The sequence below is a fragment of the Oryx dammah genome, unplaced genomic scaffold, assembly GCF_014754425.2.
Source record: "Oryx dammah isolate SB20612 unplaced genomic scaffold, SCBI_Odam_1.1 HiC_scaffold_17, whole genome shotgun sequence".
NCBI classification, from domain to species: Eukaryota; Metazoa; Chordata; class Mammalia; order Artiodactyla; family Bovidae; genus Oryx; species Oryx dammah.
The window spans coordinates 39,513,081-39,530,061 of record NW_024070201.1 but is presented as its reverse complement, the minus strand read 5'-3'; the positions used below and the strand labels follow the sequence as shown (position 1 = coordinate 39,530,061).

The 16,981-nt window shown below is 42.2% G+C and overlaps 1 protein-coding gene across 1 annotated transcript in view; it reads left to right on the top strand.

Annotated features, from left to right (window-relative positions):
* PARVA (parvin alpha) overlaps positions 1–16,981 on the top strand; it is a 165,399-nt gene that overhangs the window by 103,928 nt on the left and 44,490 nt on the right. Inside the window, exons 4-5 of the mRNA XM_040258351.1 lie at positions 1,886–1,988; positions 13,997–14,137. Coding sequence (XP_040114285.1) covers positions 1,886–1,988; positions 13,997–14,137 — 244 coding nt within the window. The remainder of the gene's footprint in view (positions 1–1,885; positions 1,989–13,996; positions 14,138–16,981) is intronic.

Here is a 16,981-nt window from a genome sequence, read left to right as displayed (position 1 = left end):
TTCCGACTACTCGTATGCTTCTCGGTCTCCTTCACTAAGTGGGGAGCTGCTTGGGGTTAAAGAGTGTCCTTTTTTTTTTCATCAGGGATGGTCTTTTTTTGTACCCTCAGGATCCAACACAGAGTGATACATAGCAGACATTAATAAATGCTTGATGCATAGATGGTTGGATGGATGAAGGAGAGAAGGAGGGAAGGGGAAGGGGAAGAGAGAGAAAGGAGGAAGGGAGGAAGCAGAGAAGCCCCTGCCTTAGGCGAGTTGAAAGCCCAAGCCTCCACTCAAGGGTGGAAACCTAGCCCAGCTCCCGGCTGTGTTGTAAAGACAATCTGCTTATGCGAAGTCAAAGAAGTCAAAAGGTGATGCTCTGGGACCTCCCTGGCAGTCCAGTGGTTAAGACTCCATGCTTCCACTGCCAAGGGGTGTGGGTTCAATCCCTGGTCGGGAACTAAGATCCCACATACCATGTGGCATGGCCCCCCCCCAAAAAAAGAGTGGGTGATATTCCGTTTAGGGGAAGTGGTCAAAAAGTCGGAACTGTAGTGCTTGCCTGAAGCTTGTGATCAGGAGAGGTGACTGAGCACAGAGACCAGAGGAACCTTCTTAGGGTGAGGGAACTGTTCTGTGTCTTGATTGTGGTTGTGGTTACACAACCATGTACGGTGACCAAAAGTCATCACACAGTATACCTAGAATTGGTTAATTTTATCATATATGAATAATACCTTCATAAATAAAGCAAGAGGTTGAAATTAAAAAGACAGTGGCCTTGTGCAAGCTTCAGTTTCCTTACCTGAAAAACGAAACTGATGCCACCTGCCTCTCGGGATGCCGTGTGGATTAACTGAGTGACTGGTCACCTCGAATGCCTCTGCTGAATGCCTGATGCACAGAGGCTAAGACACGGACCACAGAGGACACCGCACAGCCCCACTGAGAGGAAGCCTGGCACAGGGAGGAGAACGTGTGCTGTAAAGTGAGATGGACAAGAGTCTGATTATTCCTGTCCCTGCCCACAGTTAGCTCTGGGACCTGGGGCTGTGATTACTTCTGTGTTTGGTTTTATCTCCTGAACATAGGGGTGACAGTAACCACGTGGCCAGATGTCATAATGGGAGAGTGCTTTATTTATTAATAAAATCTGCCCTTACTGGATGTTTGGCCCTTGCTGTATGTAATTCCTTTCTTTTTTTCCCCTGATATTGGTTTTGGCTTTTGGCCACTCGGTATGGCATGTAGGATCTTAGTTCCCTGGCCAGGGTTCAAACCCATGTCCTCTGCAGCGGAAGTATGGAGTCCTAACTACTGGACCACCAGGGAGACCCTGTAATTCTTTTCCACCACCTAGTGTGGGAGGTGCCTTCAACTTCCATTATAGAGGTGGGGAGTCAGAGGTTCAAAGCAGATAACTAGCTTGCCGTAGATTCATAAATCACAGAGATATGCACACAGTGGCTCATAGATGACAGAAGTACACACACAAACACATAACAGTCCATCGATCCCAGAGATGCACAAATTATTTTAGTAGGTATAGTGAGGGTTTCAACCCCAGTTTGCATGACTCCAAAGCCCATCTTCTCCTGGCTGCAAAGCCACACAGCCAAGCACTGTGTGAACGATCCTTGCCATTCAGGGAAGGGAAGGCAGGGGCCAGAGGTGTTAGCAGAGACACTGGAGCCACCAGCACTAGCAGAGCCTATACCTGCAGGTTAACAGGACTGTTGGGCTCACACTCACAGCTGCTGGCACACATACCAGGTGTGTGGATAATTCTGCTCCTTTCAAAACCTGAAGTTCATTAAAATTTTCACTGTCGAGGATGAGAACACTGGTGTGTAAGGAAACAACCTATGACTCTTCTCTTATTCTCTTTCTCTCTCTGCAGGTATTAATTGACTGGATTAATGATGTTTTGGTTGGAGAAAGAATCATTGTGAAAGACCTGGCTGAAGATTTATACGATGGCCAAGTCCTGCAGAAACTTTTTGGTAAGAGGAGAGTTGAATGTCGCAGTGGGTGTCTTTCAGTCTAGTTCAGAGCTGTTCTCCAGTCACAATAGTTCACCGAATGGAATAGGGATGGGTGACCTTGGGCTAGAAGACCAGTGAAATGTACTCTTGGAATGTTTTACATGAATGCCTTGCAAAGGGAGGCTTTGTGACCAGACAGGGTTGCTCCGCCTAGCAGTTGAGAATCACCAGGAGGGCATTTGACAAGACTCCACTGCACACCGAAAACATGCTTCACCCTCTCCAGAAAACTGTGCACCTGTGGCCTCTGTAGGTCTGTTGACAGGCGCGTGGAGCTGCGTGTGTGTGTCTGTATGCCTCTGTCACCTGTACATATGTGTGTTTGCATGCATATATGCACACCTCTGCAAGCTATGGCCGTGTATGTGTGTGTGCTCCTGTGTATCTCTCTCCAGTTGGTGCAAGTACGCAGGTGTGTGGACCTCTGTGACACTTGGCTCCCGTGTGTCTCCAGGTGTCTCGCCTCTGGCAGCATGTGCATCTCTGAGTCAGTTCACAGCTGTTGTGTAAAAGTGTAGGGCTATTGGCGAGGGAAAGGAGACTTCCGGGTGACATTAGTGTTGAGAGGACAGATTCATCGTGCCTGGATTTGGACTTCTCTCTGTCCCCCACTTTCTGTCCTCCTTACCGCTGCCCCAAGTTCTAGACTCTCATTCTTAGCTTCCCACTAGTGCCTCACACTGAGTGCATCCTCTTTCCTAAGGATGTTTCTTTCCTTCCAAGTGAATAGAACCCCTTCCTCTCTGCCCTGCCCCTCCATGGCTGTGGGGCAGGGGGTCTCCATGGCCCCATTTCTTGCTCAGAATTCTCTCCCGCATCCCCTCCTCCCTGCCATTTTCACTTGTCTGAACTGTTGAAACAATTTCCGAGCTCACCTCTTTGCCTCCCATCTCACCTCCTCCAGCCCATTCCCCTTTGCAGAGGGAGGCTTTGTGACCAGCTGGCGCTGCTGGTGGAGGAACCGTGTTTAATTGCAAGTCTCATTTTGTCTGTACTCACTCTCCCCTACCTGTGGGACAAAGTCCAGACCTGTTGGCACAACATTCAAACCATTGCATCGGTCTTGTCAGCCTCGCCTCCAGTCACTCACGCGTGTGGCTCACACCATGTAAAATGCTTCGAATCACACCTGACACACGGTGAGTGCCCAGCCAGTCAGTCTCTTTTATCATTCCTTTGGCAGTTCTGCTGTGTTTATGGACACCACGCCATATTAGGACATACACGGCATATTCACACCTCTTCTGCCTTTTCTTTTCTTCTGCCTCTGGGGCCTTTCTTCCTCCTTTATCCACTGAGGTAAACCATCATTGCTCATTCTTCCTATCTGCAGAGTCAACCAAACGTGCCTCCCCTCACGACATAGTCACATTTGAAAGAAATAGTCGTGTGTTCTGTGTTCTCGCAGATACAGATACACACACGTGTGTAAAGCATTCATGCTTTTATTATAGAGATACACACACATGTACAGAATATGTATGCCTTTGTTATATAGGTACACACACCTATATATAACATACATGCTTTTATGTTATACATACATAAGACATGTTGTAAAAGTATAAGACATGTCTTTACATATTGTAAAACATTCCATTTTGTTTGTAGCTGTTTATGTAAATGTATGGACTTCCCCGGTAGCTCAGCTGGTAAAGAATCTACCTGCATTGCAGCAGACCCTGGTTTGATTCCTGGGTCAGGAAGATTCCCTGGGAGAAAGGATAGGGTACCTACTCCAGTATTCTTGAGCTTCCCTGGTGGCTCAGATGGTAAAGAACCCACCTGCAATGCGGGAGACCTGGGTTCGATCTCTGGAATAGGAAGATCCCCTAGAGGAGGGCATGGCAACCCACTCCAGGATTCTTGCCTGGAGATCCCTATGGACAGAGGAGCCTGGCAGGCTACAGTCCATGGGATCATAAAGAGTCAGGCACAACTGAGCGACTAAGCACACACGTATAAGCGAATGTCGGCTTCTCAAGGGCAGGGGCCATGTCATGTTCCTTTTTCCAGTCTTGTCCAGTAATAACACATTGCCCAGCACTTAATCAATGTATACGGAACCAATGAATGAATAATATAAAATCTAGTAATTTCTAGGAAGCTAAGTTCATTTGGTACTCAAACATCAATATTAATAAGTATTAATATTTAAAGGCTTGTAGATGCAACTGAACACAGAGGGGAACGTGCTTTGGCACGTGCAGATGTGGAAAAACCCTGAGCCTCACTGGCGGCCTCTCCTAGCATTTGTGGCGTTTAACTGCACCACCAAATTTCTGCCTGGGACCTGACACCGTCTGGAAGTGTTCTATGCTGGACTTTGCAAGCAGGCGTGGGACATGGCTGTGGGGTAATGAACACGGTCATGAAGCAGCGTCGCCTCTGGGAACGGTTACAGAACTGCCCAGCATCATCCATGCTGCCCCAAGTCAGGCATTAAGTACAGTCAGGTTGCTGCTGCTGCGGCTGCTAAGTCGCTTCAGTCGTGGCCAACTCTGTGCGACCCCATAGACGGCAGCCCACCAGGCTCCCCCGTCCCTGGGATTCTCCAGGCAAGAACACTGGAGTGGTTTGCCATTTCCTTCTCCAGTGCATGAAAGTGAAAAGTGAAAGGGAAGTCGCTCAGTCGTGTTTAACTCCTAGCGACCCCACGGACTACAGCCCACCAGGCCCCTCCGTCCATGGGATTTTCCAGGCAAGAGTACTGGAGTGGGGTGCCATTGCCTTCTCCGACAGTCAGGTTAGACCACCTCAGATCTCACACTTCACGTTGAAAAGGTGATTAAAAACAGAGCTGATGCCTCTTTTGTCAACCTAAGTGTGGGTCGAAGGCTAGACATACACATTCGGAAGCTACAGACAGCATCGGAAGCTACAGACAGCATGGCCATTGGAGAGAACTTGTTTGCAGTTTAAAATGTGCATCAGGAGCTCCTGGGAGGAGGCGGTCTGGAGATGGGGGTTTTGGGTGACCCCTCCGACCTTGAGGTCCCCTCTGGCTATTTTCTTTCTTTGTGCCCAACCACATTTCTCAAAATCATGGTTGGCGCTCCCTCTCCTGCTTCCCCACCGCTAAGCATTCCCTCCTGAGGTACGGGCTGGGTGCCACTACCTTGCCATCAACTTTTCCTTCGCACATCACCAGTATCACCTGAGAGTCCCTCTTGCAGGGTGACATTTGACCCTACTGAGCATCTCATCTGCCTCCCCCCACCCGACTGTCTCTGCAGCCTTGTGCTGCTGTTTCTCTTCCACCTCTGAACCCGCTTCTCAGTCGTCCTTCTCTGTTCTCTCCATAATGGTGGGGTGTCCTCCAGCTTCCATCCTTGGCCTCCTCTTTTTCTTTCATACCTTCTTCCTGGGTGATTTCGTCGTTGCTACAGTTTCAACCATCAACTATATGATCATCAGCCTCAGATCTCTGTCTTGGAATAGCTCTCTCTTTGAAGCTGTGAGTAAGGTTATCTCTTCCCTGCCTTTCCAGCCTGCCCGCCTGCATGTCACATAGGCACCTGTAACCTGCCTGCCCTGAACTCTGCTATCTTCCTCCTCCCCAAACCCATTTTGTTTTCCACCTTGAGGAATGCTATTACGAGCCCAGATTAGAAATCTGGGGGTAATCCTGAATTGCTCCTTCTTCCCTCATATTCTGTTGGTCACAGTGCTGACAACTGTATTCCCATATATACGTGTCAAACCCATCTCATTTCTCAATCAGCTAGAACACGTGCAGCATTTGTAGAAGTGCCTGGCTCACTGCGCACTGGGTCAGGGGTGGCTGTCACCAATATTTTCCAGCCCCACTGCTGCCTCCTTAGCTCAGCGCCTCATCATTCGTCTTGTCTTCTCTGGCTCCAAATTCCTCTTCTTACATTAAGCTGTTTCCTGCCTTGGAGGCATTCTGAAGTTCTCCCAGATCTTCTTTATATTTCACGATTTGTCTTACCACTTAAACCCATAGCCCATTTGTCAGTGTTTCTTTAAAACTTTTTTACTTTGAAATAATTTTAATAGAGTTGCAGAGACAGCCAAGAGGTTTCCCGTCTCCCTTTACTCAGCTTCCTCTAATGTCAACATCTCACCAAGCAGAGGGTAAGATCAAAACTAAGAAATCAGCCTCAGGACAGTGCTTAACTGAATCACAGAATTTATTTGGATTTCACCAGTTTTTACATTCATGTCTTTTCTTGGTTCTAGGAGGTAAACCCAGAATCCCATTACATTCAGTTGTCGCATCTCCTATCTTTCACGACCTTGGCACTTTTGAGGAGGACTGGTTAGTTATTTTGCAGAATGGACCCCAATCTGGGTCTGTCTGGTGTGTTCTCATGATTAGAGAGTTGTATGTTTGGCGGGGAGTTGCACAGAGCTGATGTGTCCTCAGTGCATCGTTTCAGGACAGACACGATGTTACAGTGACTGGTCACTTGTGATATTAACCTTGACCACTCGGTTAAGGTGGTGTTGGCCAGGCTTTCTTCACTGTAAAGTTTTACTACTTTTCTCTTTGTTATTAACTTATTTGCAGGGAGATACTTTACAACTTTGAAAATATCTTGTTTTTTCTTACACTCGTCCTACTAACTATAATCGGTGGAGCATGTCTGCTGGTTATTACTGTGGGAGTCTAGTGGAGGTTTTCTAATTTCCTATTCTCCCATTCCTTCTACATTTATTAATTCGAAGTCTTCTGTAAGGATAAGACTTACATATGTATCCAGTATTTATTTACATTAATTTGGATACAAGGATACTTACTTTATAATCATTCGGTTCAGTTCAGTTCAGTCGCTTAGTCATGTCCGTCTCTGCAACCCCATAAACCACAGCATGCCAGGCCTCCCTGTCCCTCAACAACTCCTGGAGTTTACCCAAACTCATGTCCATTGAGTCAGTGATGCCATCCAACCATCTCATCCTCTGTCATCCCCTTCTCCTCCTGCCCCCAATCCCTCCCAGCATCAGGGTCTTTCCAATGAATCAGCTCTTTGCATCACGTGGCCAAAGTATTAGAGTTTCAGCTTCAACGTCAGTCCTTCCAAAGAGCACCCAGGACTAATCTCTTTTAGGATGGACTGGTTGGAGCTCCTCACAGTCCAAGGGACTCTCAAGAGTCTTTTCCAACACCACAGTCCAAAAGCATCAATTCTTTGGCAGTCAGCTTTCTTTACAGTCCAACTCTCACATTCATACATGACTACTGGAAAAACCATAGCCTTGACTAGACGGACCTTTGTTGGCAAAATTATGTCTCTGCTTTTTAATATGTTGTCTAGGTTAGTCATAACTTTTCTTACAAGGAGTAAGCGTCTTTTAATTTCATGGCTGCAGTCACGATGTGCAGTGATTTTGGAGTCCAAAAAAATAAAGTCTGACACTGTTTCCACTGTTTCCCCATCTATTTCCCATGAAGTGATGGGACCAGATGCCATGATCTTCGTTTTCTGAATGTTGAGCTTTAAGCCAACTTTTTCACTCTCCTCTTTCACTTTCATCAAGAGGCTTTTTAGTTCTTCTTCACTTTCTGCCATAAGGGTGGTGTCATCTGCATATCTGAGGTTATTGATATTTCTCCCAGCAATCTTGATTCCAGCTTGTGCTTCTTCCAGTCCAGCGTTTCTCATGATGTACTCTGCATATAAGTTAAATAAACAGGGTGACAACATACAGCCTTGACATACTCTCTTCTCAATTTTGAACCAGTCCATTGCTCCATGTCCAGTTCTAACTATTCCTTCTTGCTCTTCATACGGTTTTCTCAAGAGGCAGGTAGTATGGTCTGGTATTCCCATCTCTTAAAACCTAGTGGTGTGTAGAATGAGCAGCTGAATTTAGAGTAGGCTGACTCTACATTGTTGTTGTTTAGTCACTAAGTCATGTCCACCTTTTTGCAACCCCTTGAACTGCAGCACACCAGGCTCCCCTGTCCTCCACTGTCTCACAGAGTTTGCTCAAATTCATGTCCATTGAGTCAATGACGCTATACTCTAAATGGTGAGTGTAAATAGGGATGATTCCATGAGTCCCAGGAGGAACAGCATCTTGAAGGGTTTGGTCATATTGGTTTTGAGAATCTCTTCCCCACACCCAAAAAAGTACTTAGGCTGAAGTAGTAGCTATGCTAAAATTGAAAGAGTAATGAATAGCAAGATAGATTGGAGTTCCAATCCTGGTTCTGCCATGAAAACATTCCTCTGCAACTCGGGTCACTCTTCTATAAAACCAGGAAGATGACCTATACAGCTTTACAGTAGAGCTGTTCAATATAGTACCCACTAACCACATGTAGTTATTAAAAGAAATTAAAATTAAAAATTCATTTACTTAGTCACACCAACTCCATTTCAAATGCTCCCTCTCCAAATATGTCTAGTGGCTACCATACTGAATAGTGCAGAAATGAGCATTTCCATCAAGAAATTTCTTTTGGATAGCACTGCCCTAGCTGTTGCTATGATAGTCATTGATTCTAAGATGACTGAAGATAATGTATACTGCTATTCTTAAATTGGATGGGACATTTTCTGGTCTCTGAAAAACTCAAAAGCCGGATGAAAGTCTTTTTATTCTTATTCTTTTATTTATAAGTAGTAGAGAAGCTCTCCAGAGTGTCTTACTAAGTAAAAAAAATAGTATGGTTGTTGTAGTATGGCAGAAATGTTGTGTCAGTGTTTCTGTGCATTGAGACACATCTAATATTTGAGTATGTAGAGAATATCTGTGGTGAGTCACAAAAACTCTCTATAGCGTGGAACTGGGGAATTTGGGACAGCAGAGGGAAGAGGGGACTTAATTTTCACAGCCTGAATTTTGTCCATGTTTGTATATTCTCAATTTTTAAGTACATATGTAAATTTCAATAGCAAAACTAAATCTATCAGTAGATGTCAAATAATAATACGTCATACATTTCAACAGCTATCCCAAGTATAACAGAAAGAGAAGGAAACTACCTAAATATGATAAAGACCATTTATACAGAACTTAACAGTAAACACATTACATAGTGAAATATCAAAGGCATGGCATTAGGAACAAGTCAGAGAGGGCAGCTATCACCACCATTTAAGTGCTTTGGATATACAAGCTAATGTAATAAGATAAGGAAATAGGTTTTCAGGTTGAACATTATGGCTCACTAAATGTTGAAGCAAATCTTCTTGGCCTGCATACTTTAATATAAACCTTAAAAAACACATTTTTTTGGTATTGTATGGCTTAACTGGAAAGGAATGAAATCCTACTGATGCCAAGAACAACAAGGAAGTGTAAATCCAGTAAAATAAGTGTTAATTTCTAAACAGTAATTAGCCTGAGGTTTAATGGCTCACACTTACAGGGTCAAGAGAGAAAGCCTGAAGCCTGAAAGGAAGGGGAATTGGATCAGATACTCCTGAGTATTGAAATAGAAAATCTTGTCCCACAGAGAGGGTAACCAAGGATAAATGTCTGTCTCAGCCTTGGACATGAATAGGACACAAGAAAGAAATCTGCACTGATAGTTCCTTATCATCAAATGGCTGTACTCACAAATTTTGGACTAGAATTCACAGTACTTATGCGGTTTTAAATGCCCCAAGCTGAAAATGTAGTTAAAACTTGTTCCAAGTTTTTAGTGCTTCCCAAGGCAGGAGCAAACATATGCCTCTTTAAAAGGATGAACCTTAAACCCAGGCTACAAAAAATTCCCAGAGATAAAATTCCGAGGTAAATGAGCTCAAGATCAGAAATGACCAAACACATGAAAGTAGCCAGTATGACAGCATCAGCCAAAAAAACAAACTACAGATTCATCCCACAAATGCTACAGATATGAGCAATTGATCAGTTATGGAATATAAAATACATTTAATATGTCAAAAGTTTTAAGACTATTGAAAGGATGATAAAAGCACAAGTAACTATCACAACTGGACAAGCAAACTATGAGTGAGAACTAAATAGAACCTCTAGAAATGGGAAAAAATGGAATAATGTAATTAGAAACTTCAATGGATTAGACACAGCTGATTAGGAATTGACGAACTGGAATATGGCACTGAAGAAATGACCCAGAATGCAGTATGAGAAAGACAATGGAGTGGAAAATGAGAATTAAAAACAGAGATTAAGAAAATCCAACACATGGCTAATTGGAATTCTAGCAGGAAAAACAAAGAGAACGGTGTATAGATAATAATTAAAGACATAATGAATTAAAAATTTCAGAACTGATGGAAGATATGAAGTCTAGATTCAGGAATCTTAGAGTATCCCAAACAGTGCAAACAAGCAGAAATCTTCATAATGAAACCTAAGAACATTGAAGGCAAAGAAAAGATCAAAAGCAAAGAGAAAAAAAGAGATTACCTGTAACAACAGACTGAAAGCTGTCTTTTATCAGGAACAATATAATCCCAAGGCTATTGGAATGAAAATTTCAAAGTGCAGAAAAATATTGTTAACTTACAGGTTTATATCCAGAAAAAAAAAAAAAACTTTGGGGAGAAAATTAAGGCATTTTAAACAAACATGAAGTGAGAGGGTTTACTACCAATAGACCCTCATTAAAAGGAATGTCTAGAGTATTCTCCACAAAGAAGGAAAATGAACCCCCAGAAAAGATATGAAATGCAACAAAAAATGAAGATATAGTAGAATCAGAATCCCAGACAACTATAGCACTTAAGTCAGGAAGAGTGATTAGTTCGTGTGCTGAGGTCCTTGTATTATTTAGTACGTGGATAAAGAGACTAATCAGCATAAGACTGCAAGTTAAATACACATGATAAAATTTCTAAGGAAACCACTAAAATAATCAGACAGAATATATAGCCTCCCTACTTTTAATAAGGAGAAAGTGAGAGGGAATAGAAGCCCTAATCTTAAGAGACGACAAGGATGAAAGGGGGACATAAAGAATCAGAAAAATAGAGTAACAGAAAGTTCAAAATAAGCTGATACAAGTGAATCCAAGTATATTTGTGAACCCAATCAATGTAAATTGGCTTTATCCTTTTAAAAGATTGTCAGCCTAGATAACAAAAAATCTTTCTATATGCTGTTTACTAAACATAGTCTTTAATATATGAGGATACAGAAGGGTTGAAAAAAAATGGAAACAATCGTATCTACTAGACAATACTAATTAAAAGAAAGCTGGGGTAACTATTTTAATATGAAATAGACTAAGGAGAAAAACATTGCTGTGGAGAGTCTCTACGTTATTAATGAGACTAACATTACTAGGCAATAAGGACATTTTAAAACTAAAACACTTTTATGCATTAAATGTTACTATATAAAAATTTTAAATGTCGGTCAGAATTACAAGAACTTGACAAATCTACCATTAACATATTTCTTTTAATAACACGATAAGAAAAAGTTCATAAAACTAGAGAAGAGCTAGACAATCTAAATGACCAGCAACACCTCCAAATGAGTATTCTCATTCTTTTCAACTGCATGGAACACTTGCAAAAGTTGACTATGTCCATAAAGCCTCAACAAATTACACAGACCAAATTCTTTGACCATGATACAATAAAAAAAAATTTTTTTTTAAACTAACCTTCTCCATGTTTTTGGAAACAAAAATATAATAACTTAGGAATTGTTCATATTGGAAGCAGTAGTTTATGTATTCTAATTCTTTGAAGGGTGGTTACATTTATATAGTATGATATATGTGGCGACTGTGTTTGTTAGAATATCTAACAACCATTCAGAATTCTTGAGCTTATTCTGCCCTGTTTTAATATTTGAGAACTTTTTGAATACTGACTGTTCCATTGTTTTCTATAAATAACCTCTGCAAAAGCCTATTTGGATGCTAACTTCAAAAACAGCTGAAAGATTTATAATATAATCCTACCTGAGAAAATTTTCTAAATAGCATCCTATTTCAAAATCATGCCTACTACTTTACAACAAGTTAAACTAATGATGAACAATTTTCAGAACTATAAAAACATGAGAGAAACAATTTCCTGGAAGAATAAAAATTTGGTAATGGAAAATGTTCATAGAACTAGCTGAAATTAGCTGAATAAAGGGGGAAAAAAAACTAGAAGACTTTAAAAAGAATTTAGTAACACTGAATGAAGTTATTTAACTGTAGGACTATTTGAGTAGATCTCTTAAATTTTAAGGGTTGAATATTTTTAAAATAATATGAAGGGTAGAAACAGTAGAAGAGACTCTCAAAGAAATCTATCTTAAAATGTCATAAAATTGAAATAAGTGACATAAGCTCACAAAATAGGGACAGTAATGGTTTATGTTATTTGTATGCCTATAGAATACTAAAAACTCAAAGAATAATAAAGGAATTTGGTAAGATGACTGTATTCAAGAAGAAAATTTGTAAGACAGTAACTTTTATTTTTACCAGTAATAATCAGTTGGTAATACATATATACGTACGCACACACACAGGATGTTTACTGCAACTTTATTACAAATGGGGGAAAAGTGGAATATAACCTGACTGTGTATCTACAGGAGAATGATTGAATAAGATCCGTTATGTATTGGGTTGGCCAAAAAAAGTTCATTCAGGCTTTTCCATAACCCATTTTCTACTGGGCAATTTTGTCTTCAAAGAATTACTCAAGACGCATTTGACTTGGATAAGCTACAACTACTGAAAAATAAGATAATGTAAGCTATATGCGGACCATTGATGTACGGTGAAGTTTCATTAGTTTGTATGGCATGCCTAAAAAATGAGGAGAAAAGACATTTTAAACATGCTTCAGAAAGTCCTGTCAATCCTCCAGTGAGTTGTGGAGAGTGGATTAGGTGAATCCAATAGCAGACAACATATTTCCCATTAAGGAATCCAAAATTGTTCCTTAAGATAGAAATATAAATTTCCATTAATAAATAGACCTTTTTTTTTTTTGCCTTTAAGTATTAAGGGGTTATGTCATTGCATACCTGAACCATTGATTTTAAAACATACCAGGATAAGTACCACTCAAAGAGGAAAAAAACCTTCAATTAAACTATTACCTGATGCTTTCTTATGACTTGGAATTTTTATGTTCTGCTTTTTGAAATTGCTTATGTAGGCTTTCTTTAAATTTATTGAAGTATAGTTGATTTACAGTGTTGTGTTAATTCCTGCTATACAGCATCTTGTAGGCTTACTGAGACATGGAAGAGACCATACTGTGAAGAGTTATGACCAAGTTCATCCACATAGAAGCAGTGGTAACTCTTATAGCTTCCATCTGGCTGTCAGCAGTTGTAGGATCCCATCAGTTTTAAGACAGCCTGATCTCAGGGATGTTAAAATGTGAAAGGATGTGTGCGTTAGAGTTGATTAAATAGGACACATCAAATTAGTTATCTTCCAAGTGGGTTTAAAAGGAAAGAAGGTTCTTGAGATATAAATATGATTCATATTGTACTATACTATGAGAGTGTTCAAAACACCTTGATTAGGACTTGACCACTGCCCAGGGGAAGCATGGAAGGCTTTCCAGTCAGGGCACAGGAATGTCCTTGGAGAAGAAGGCAGACATGAAAAAAAGAGGGTAAACCCCAGATATGAGGGGAAATAGCTCAAATATGATAAACTGGGTTAAATGCCCACCTATGGTCCTGGATTCCCTGGAGAAGGGAAAGTCTACCCACTCCAGGATTTTCTGGCCTGGAGAATTCCATGGACTGTATATGTATATAGTCCATGGGGTCACAAAGAGTCAGACACAACTGAGTAACTTTCACTCACTCACTCATGGTCCTAAGGCCTCATCATTTTGGGGTTTCAAGACACAATCCCTAGGTCTTCACAATACATACGAGCACCACAGTGCCACCATCAGCTGAGGAAGGGACAGCAGCAACCCTTTCTTACTAGGTGCTCAGTATGTATTTGGTGAGTGAGTGAATGAGTGAAGGTGTGAGTGCATGGCTTAAGGGGGTGTGTAGCAAAAGTAATAGCTGTTCTCTTTCCCTTGTCACCCCAGAAAAACTCGAGAGTGAGAAGCTGAACGTCGCTGAGGTCACCCAGTCAGAGATTGCCCAGAAGCAAAAGCTGCAGACTGTCCTGGAGAAGATCAACGAAACCCTGAAACTTCCTCCTCGGAGCATCAAGTGGAATGTAGACAGTGAGTTTTGTGGAGGGAAGTGGGATTGTTACAGGACACCTGTGGGGTTTCCCCAGGAGGTTGCATCATAAGCTGGGTGGGTGCAAACCCATATATCTCGGAGCGAGATGTGCCTTTCCTTAGAATGCAAGCTCATCACCCTCATCCAAAGGAAGCTGAGGAAGGCGTTCTGTAGAAACCTCATGTAGACTGTTGGGAAGGAAACTCCTGTTCATTGAGCTACTTCTGAGTCCCAGCACAGCCTTTTGAGAAAACTGTCTCCAGCCTGTCAAAGCTCTGGAAAGTGGAGATCCCTAGTTTGAGCAGCTGAGAAGCAGGGAGCAGGGACTTGGCTCTCATTCCAACGCCCACCCCCTTCCTCTCACCCCCTTACTGTCCAGAGGGAGGAAAGATACGGTTGAGAGCATAGGTACTGGAATAGGATTTTTAAATTCAGGTTTTCATGCAAGTGTAGCTCAAGGATCTCAGAGAGTATAAATGGTTCATTCTCTTGCTGCTTCAAGGGCCTGGCTGTCTAATATGGACCTAACTGAGTCCGTATCAGTCAACATGAGATCAATAGATTTGAGCGAATCCAGTAGCAACAACACGTCTTCCTATCGGGAGCCCAACATTGTTTTGTTCTTTGTGATAGAATAAAAATATGCATTTAGATGAATAAAATGACTTAGATTGTAGGTTTTGCCTTTTACGTATTAAGAGATTGAGTATTATATCTTATTGCATCTGATGTATACAACTTAAAAAAATTTTTTTTTTGGCTGCGCTGGGCCCTTGTTGCTGCACACGAGCCGTCTCTGTTTGTGGTGTGCGGGCTTCTCTTGTTGCAGAGCACAGGCTCTAGGCACCGGGCTTCAGCAGTTCTGGTGCGTGGGCTCTAGAGTGCAGCCTTAGTAGTCGTGGTACATGGACTTAGTTGCTCCACAGTATGTGGAATCCTCCCAGACCAACGATCAAACCCACATCCCTTGCATTGCGGCCTGATTCTTAACTGCTGGACCACCAGGGAAGTCCTCATGTATACTACTTAAAATGGACGTCTCCTCCCCACCCCCAACCCCACCCCAAAAAACCACCTTTTAGACCTGAGAAAGTGAGGGGAATCTTCACCTCTCCAAGTCAGAGACATAGTAGCTGCCACTGGCAATCTCTTCAGCAGGTTCCTAATATCCGACATTGGAAAAGATGCCAAGTACCTCCTTCAGCATAATTGCACCTTTGCTTGCAGGCATGATAAGCCGCCTAGAGCAGCACACAGCGCTGGGAACAAGGCATCCTCTGCTGAGCAGAACAGATACCTGAGGGCGGGAGGCGGGAGGCTGTGGCTGTGAGCCCCAGAGGCTGCCCCAGGCCCCAGGCACGCTAATCATGTCCAGCGAGGGAGGGAAAGGGAGCTGATCACGAGTTTGGGTAATGTATCTGCATTCTGGAAATCCATAATAGTAATAAGCATTAAAGTCCTCTGGTGGTGACCTCTGGTCAGTTTTGTTTGATCCTATTTCCTACTCCTTTGAATATGGACCATCTCTATATACCTCTCCAAAACAAAACACCTTTTACCTCTTTTTTTAAAAATTGAAGTATAGTTGATTTGTTAGTTGCTCAGTCTTTTCCGACTCTTTGCGACCCCATGGACTGTAGTCCACCAGGCTCCTCTGTCCATGGAGTTCTCCAGGCCAGAATACTAGAGGGAGTTGCCATTCCCTTCTCCAGGGGATCTTCTCAACCCAGGAATTGAACCCAGGTCTCCTTCATTGCAGGCAATTTCTGTACCGTCTAAGCCACCAGGGAAGGAATAAAACATCGAGGAAACCCTCTGGAGCTCTCTTTTCTTTTTTTTTTTTTTACTGAAACATAATTGGTTTACAGTGTTGTGTTAATCTCTGCTGTACAGCAAAGTGATTCAGCTATACGTAAATATATATACATTCTTTTAAAAATTATTTTTCATTATGATTTATCATGGGATATTGACTATAGTTCCCTGTCCTACTATAGTAGGACCTTGTTTCAAAACTCCTTTTCATGTATCATGGAATCCAACTTGGAAAATAGGAAAGATAGAATTGTTTTCTTTCATTTGTTTTTAGGCAACAGAAATTGATTTGCTCCCAGTTTTGGAGGCCACAAGTCTGAGACCAAGGGGTGGGTATCTTGGTTCTTTCTGAGAGCTGCAAGGGGAGGATCTGTTACAGGCCTCTCTCCTGAGCTCACAGAGGGCTGATTTCTTGCTATATTTCTTCACATCATCTTCCTTCTATGCATATCTCTGTGTCCAAATTTTCTCTTTTGATAAGGACACTTGTCAGGTTGGATTAGGGCCTCCCCCTATTCCAGCATGACCTCATCTTAAATAATCACATCTGCATTGATTTTACAAATAAGGTCACATTCAGGGGGACTGGAGGCTAAGACTCGAGTGGGTTTTCATTTCCTTCTCCAGGATGAATTTGAGGCTGGAGTGAGCAAATCAACCCTTAACATCTGGCCAGCCCCCACCTACCTCTCTGTCCGCAAATGTATCTGATGCTGTCTCAGCCTCTCTCCTTGTCATCCATACTGGCCTCATTTAAATAGGGCACAATATTCCCACCTTTCTAGAACCCTTTCTGGAAGACATTTCCTTGATCTGAAACATTCCTCATTTCATCTTCCCCATCCCCAAACCATTTTGCCTGGGTTAAGATAGGAATTTTTTAAAGCCACATCAGAACCCTTGTCTTCAATGGCTTTGAATGATTTGTTTTGGGTTCTCATTCACTTTCATTTCTTATAGGGAGATGTCTACAAGTAAAATAATCACATCTATTACCACCCTCATCTAGCTGTTTTCATTTTTCTGTC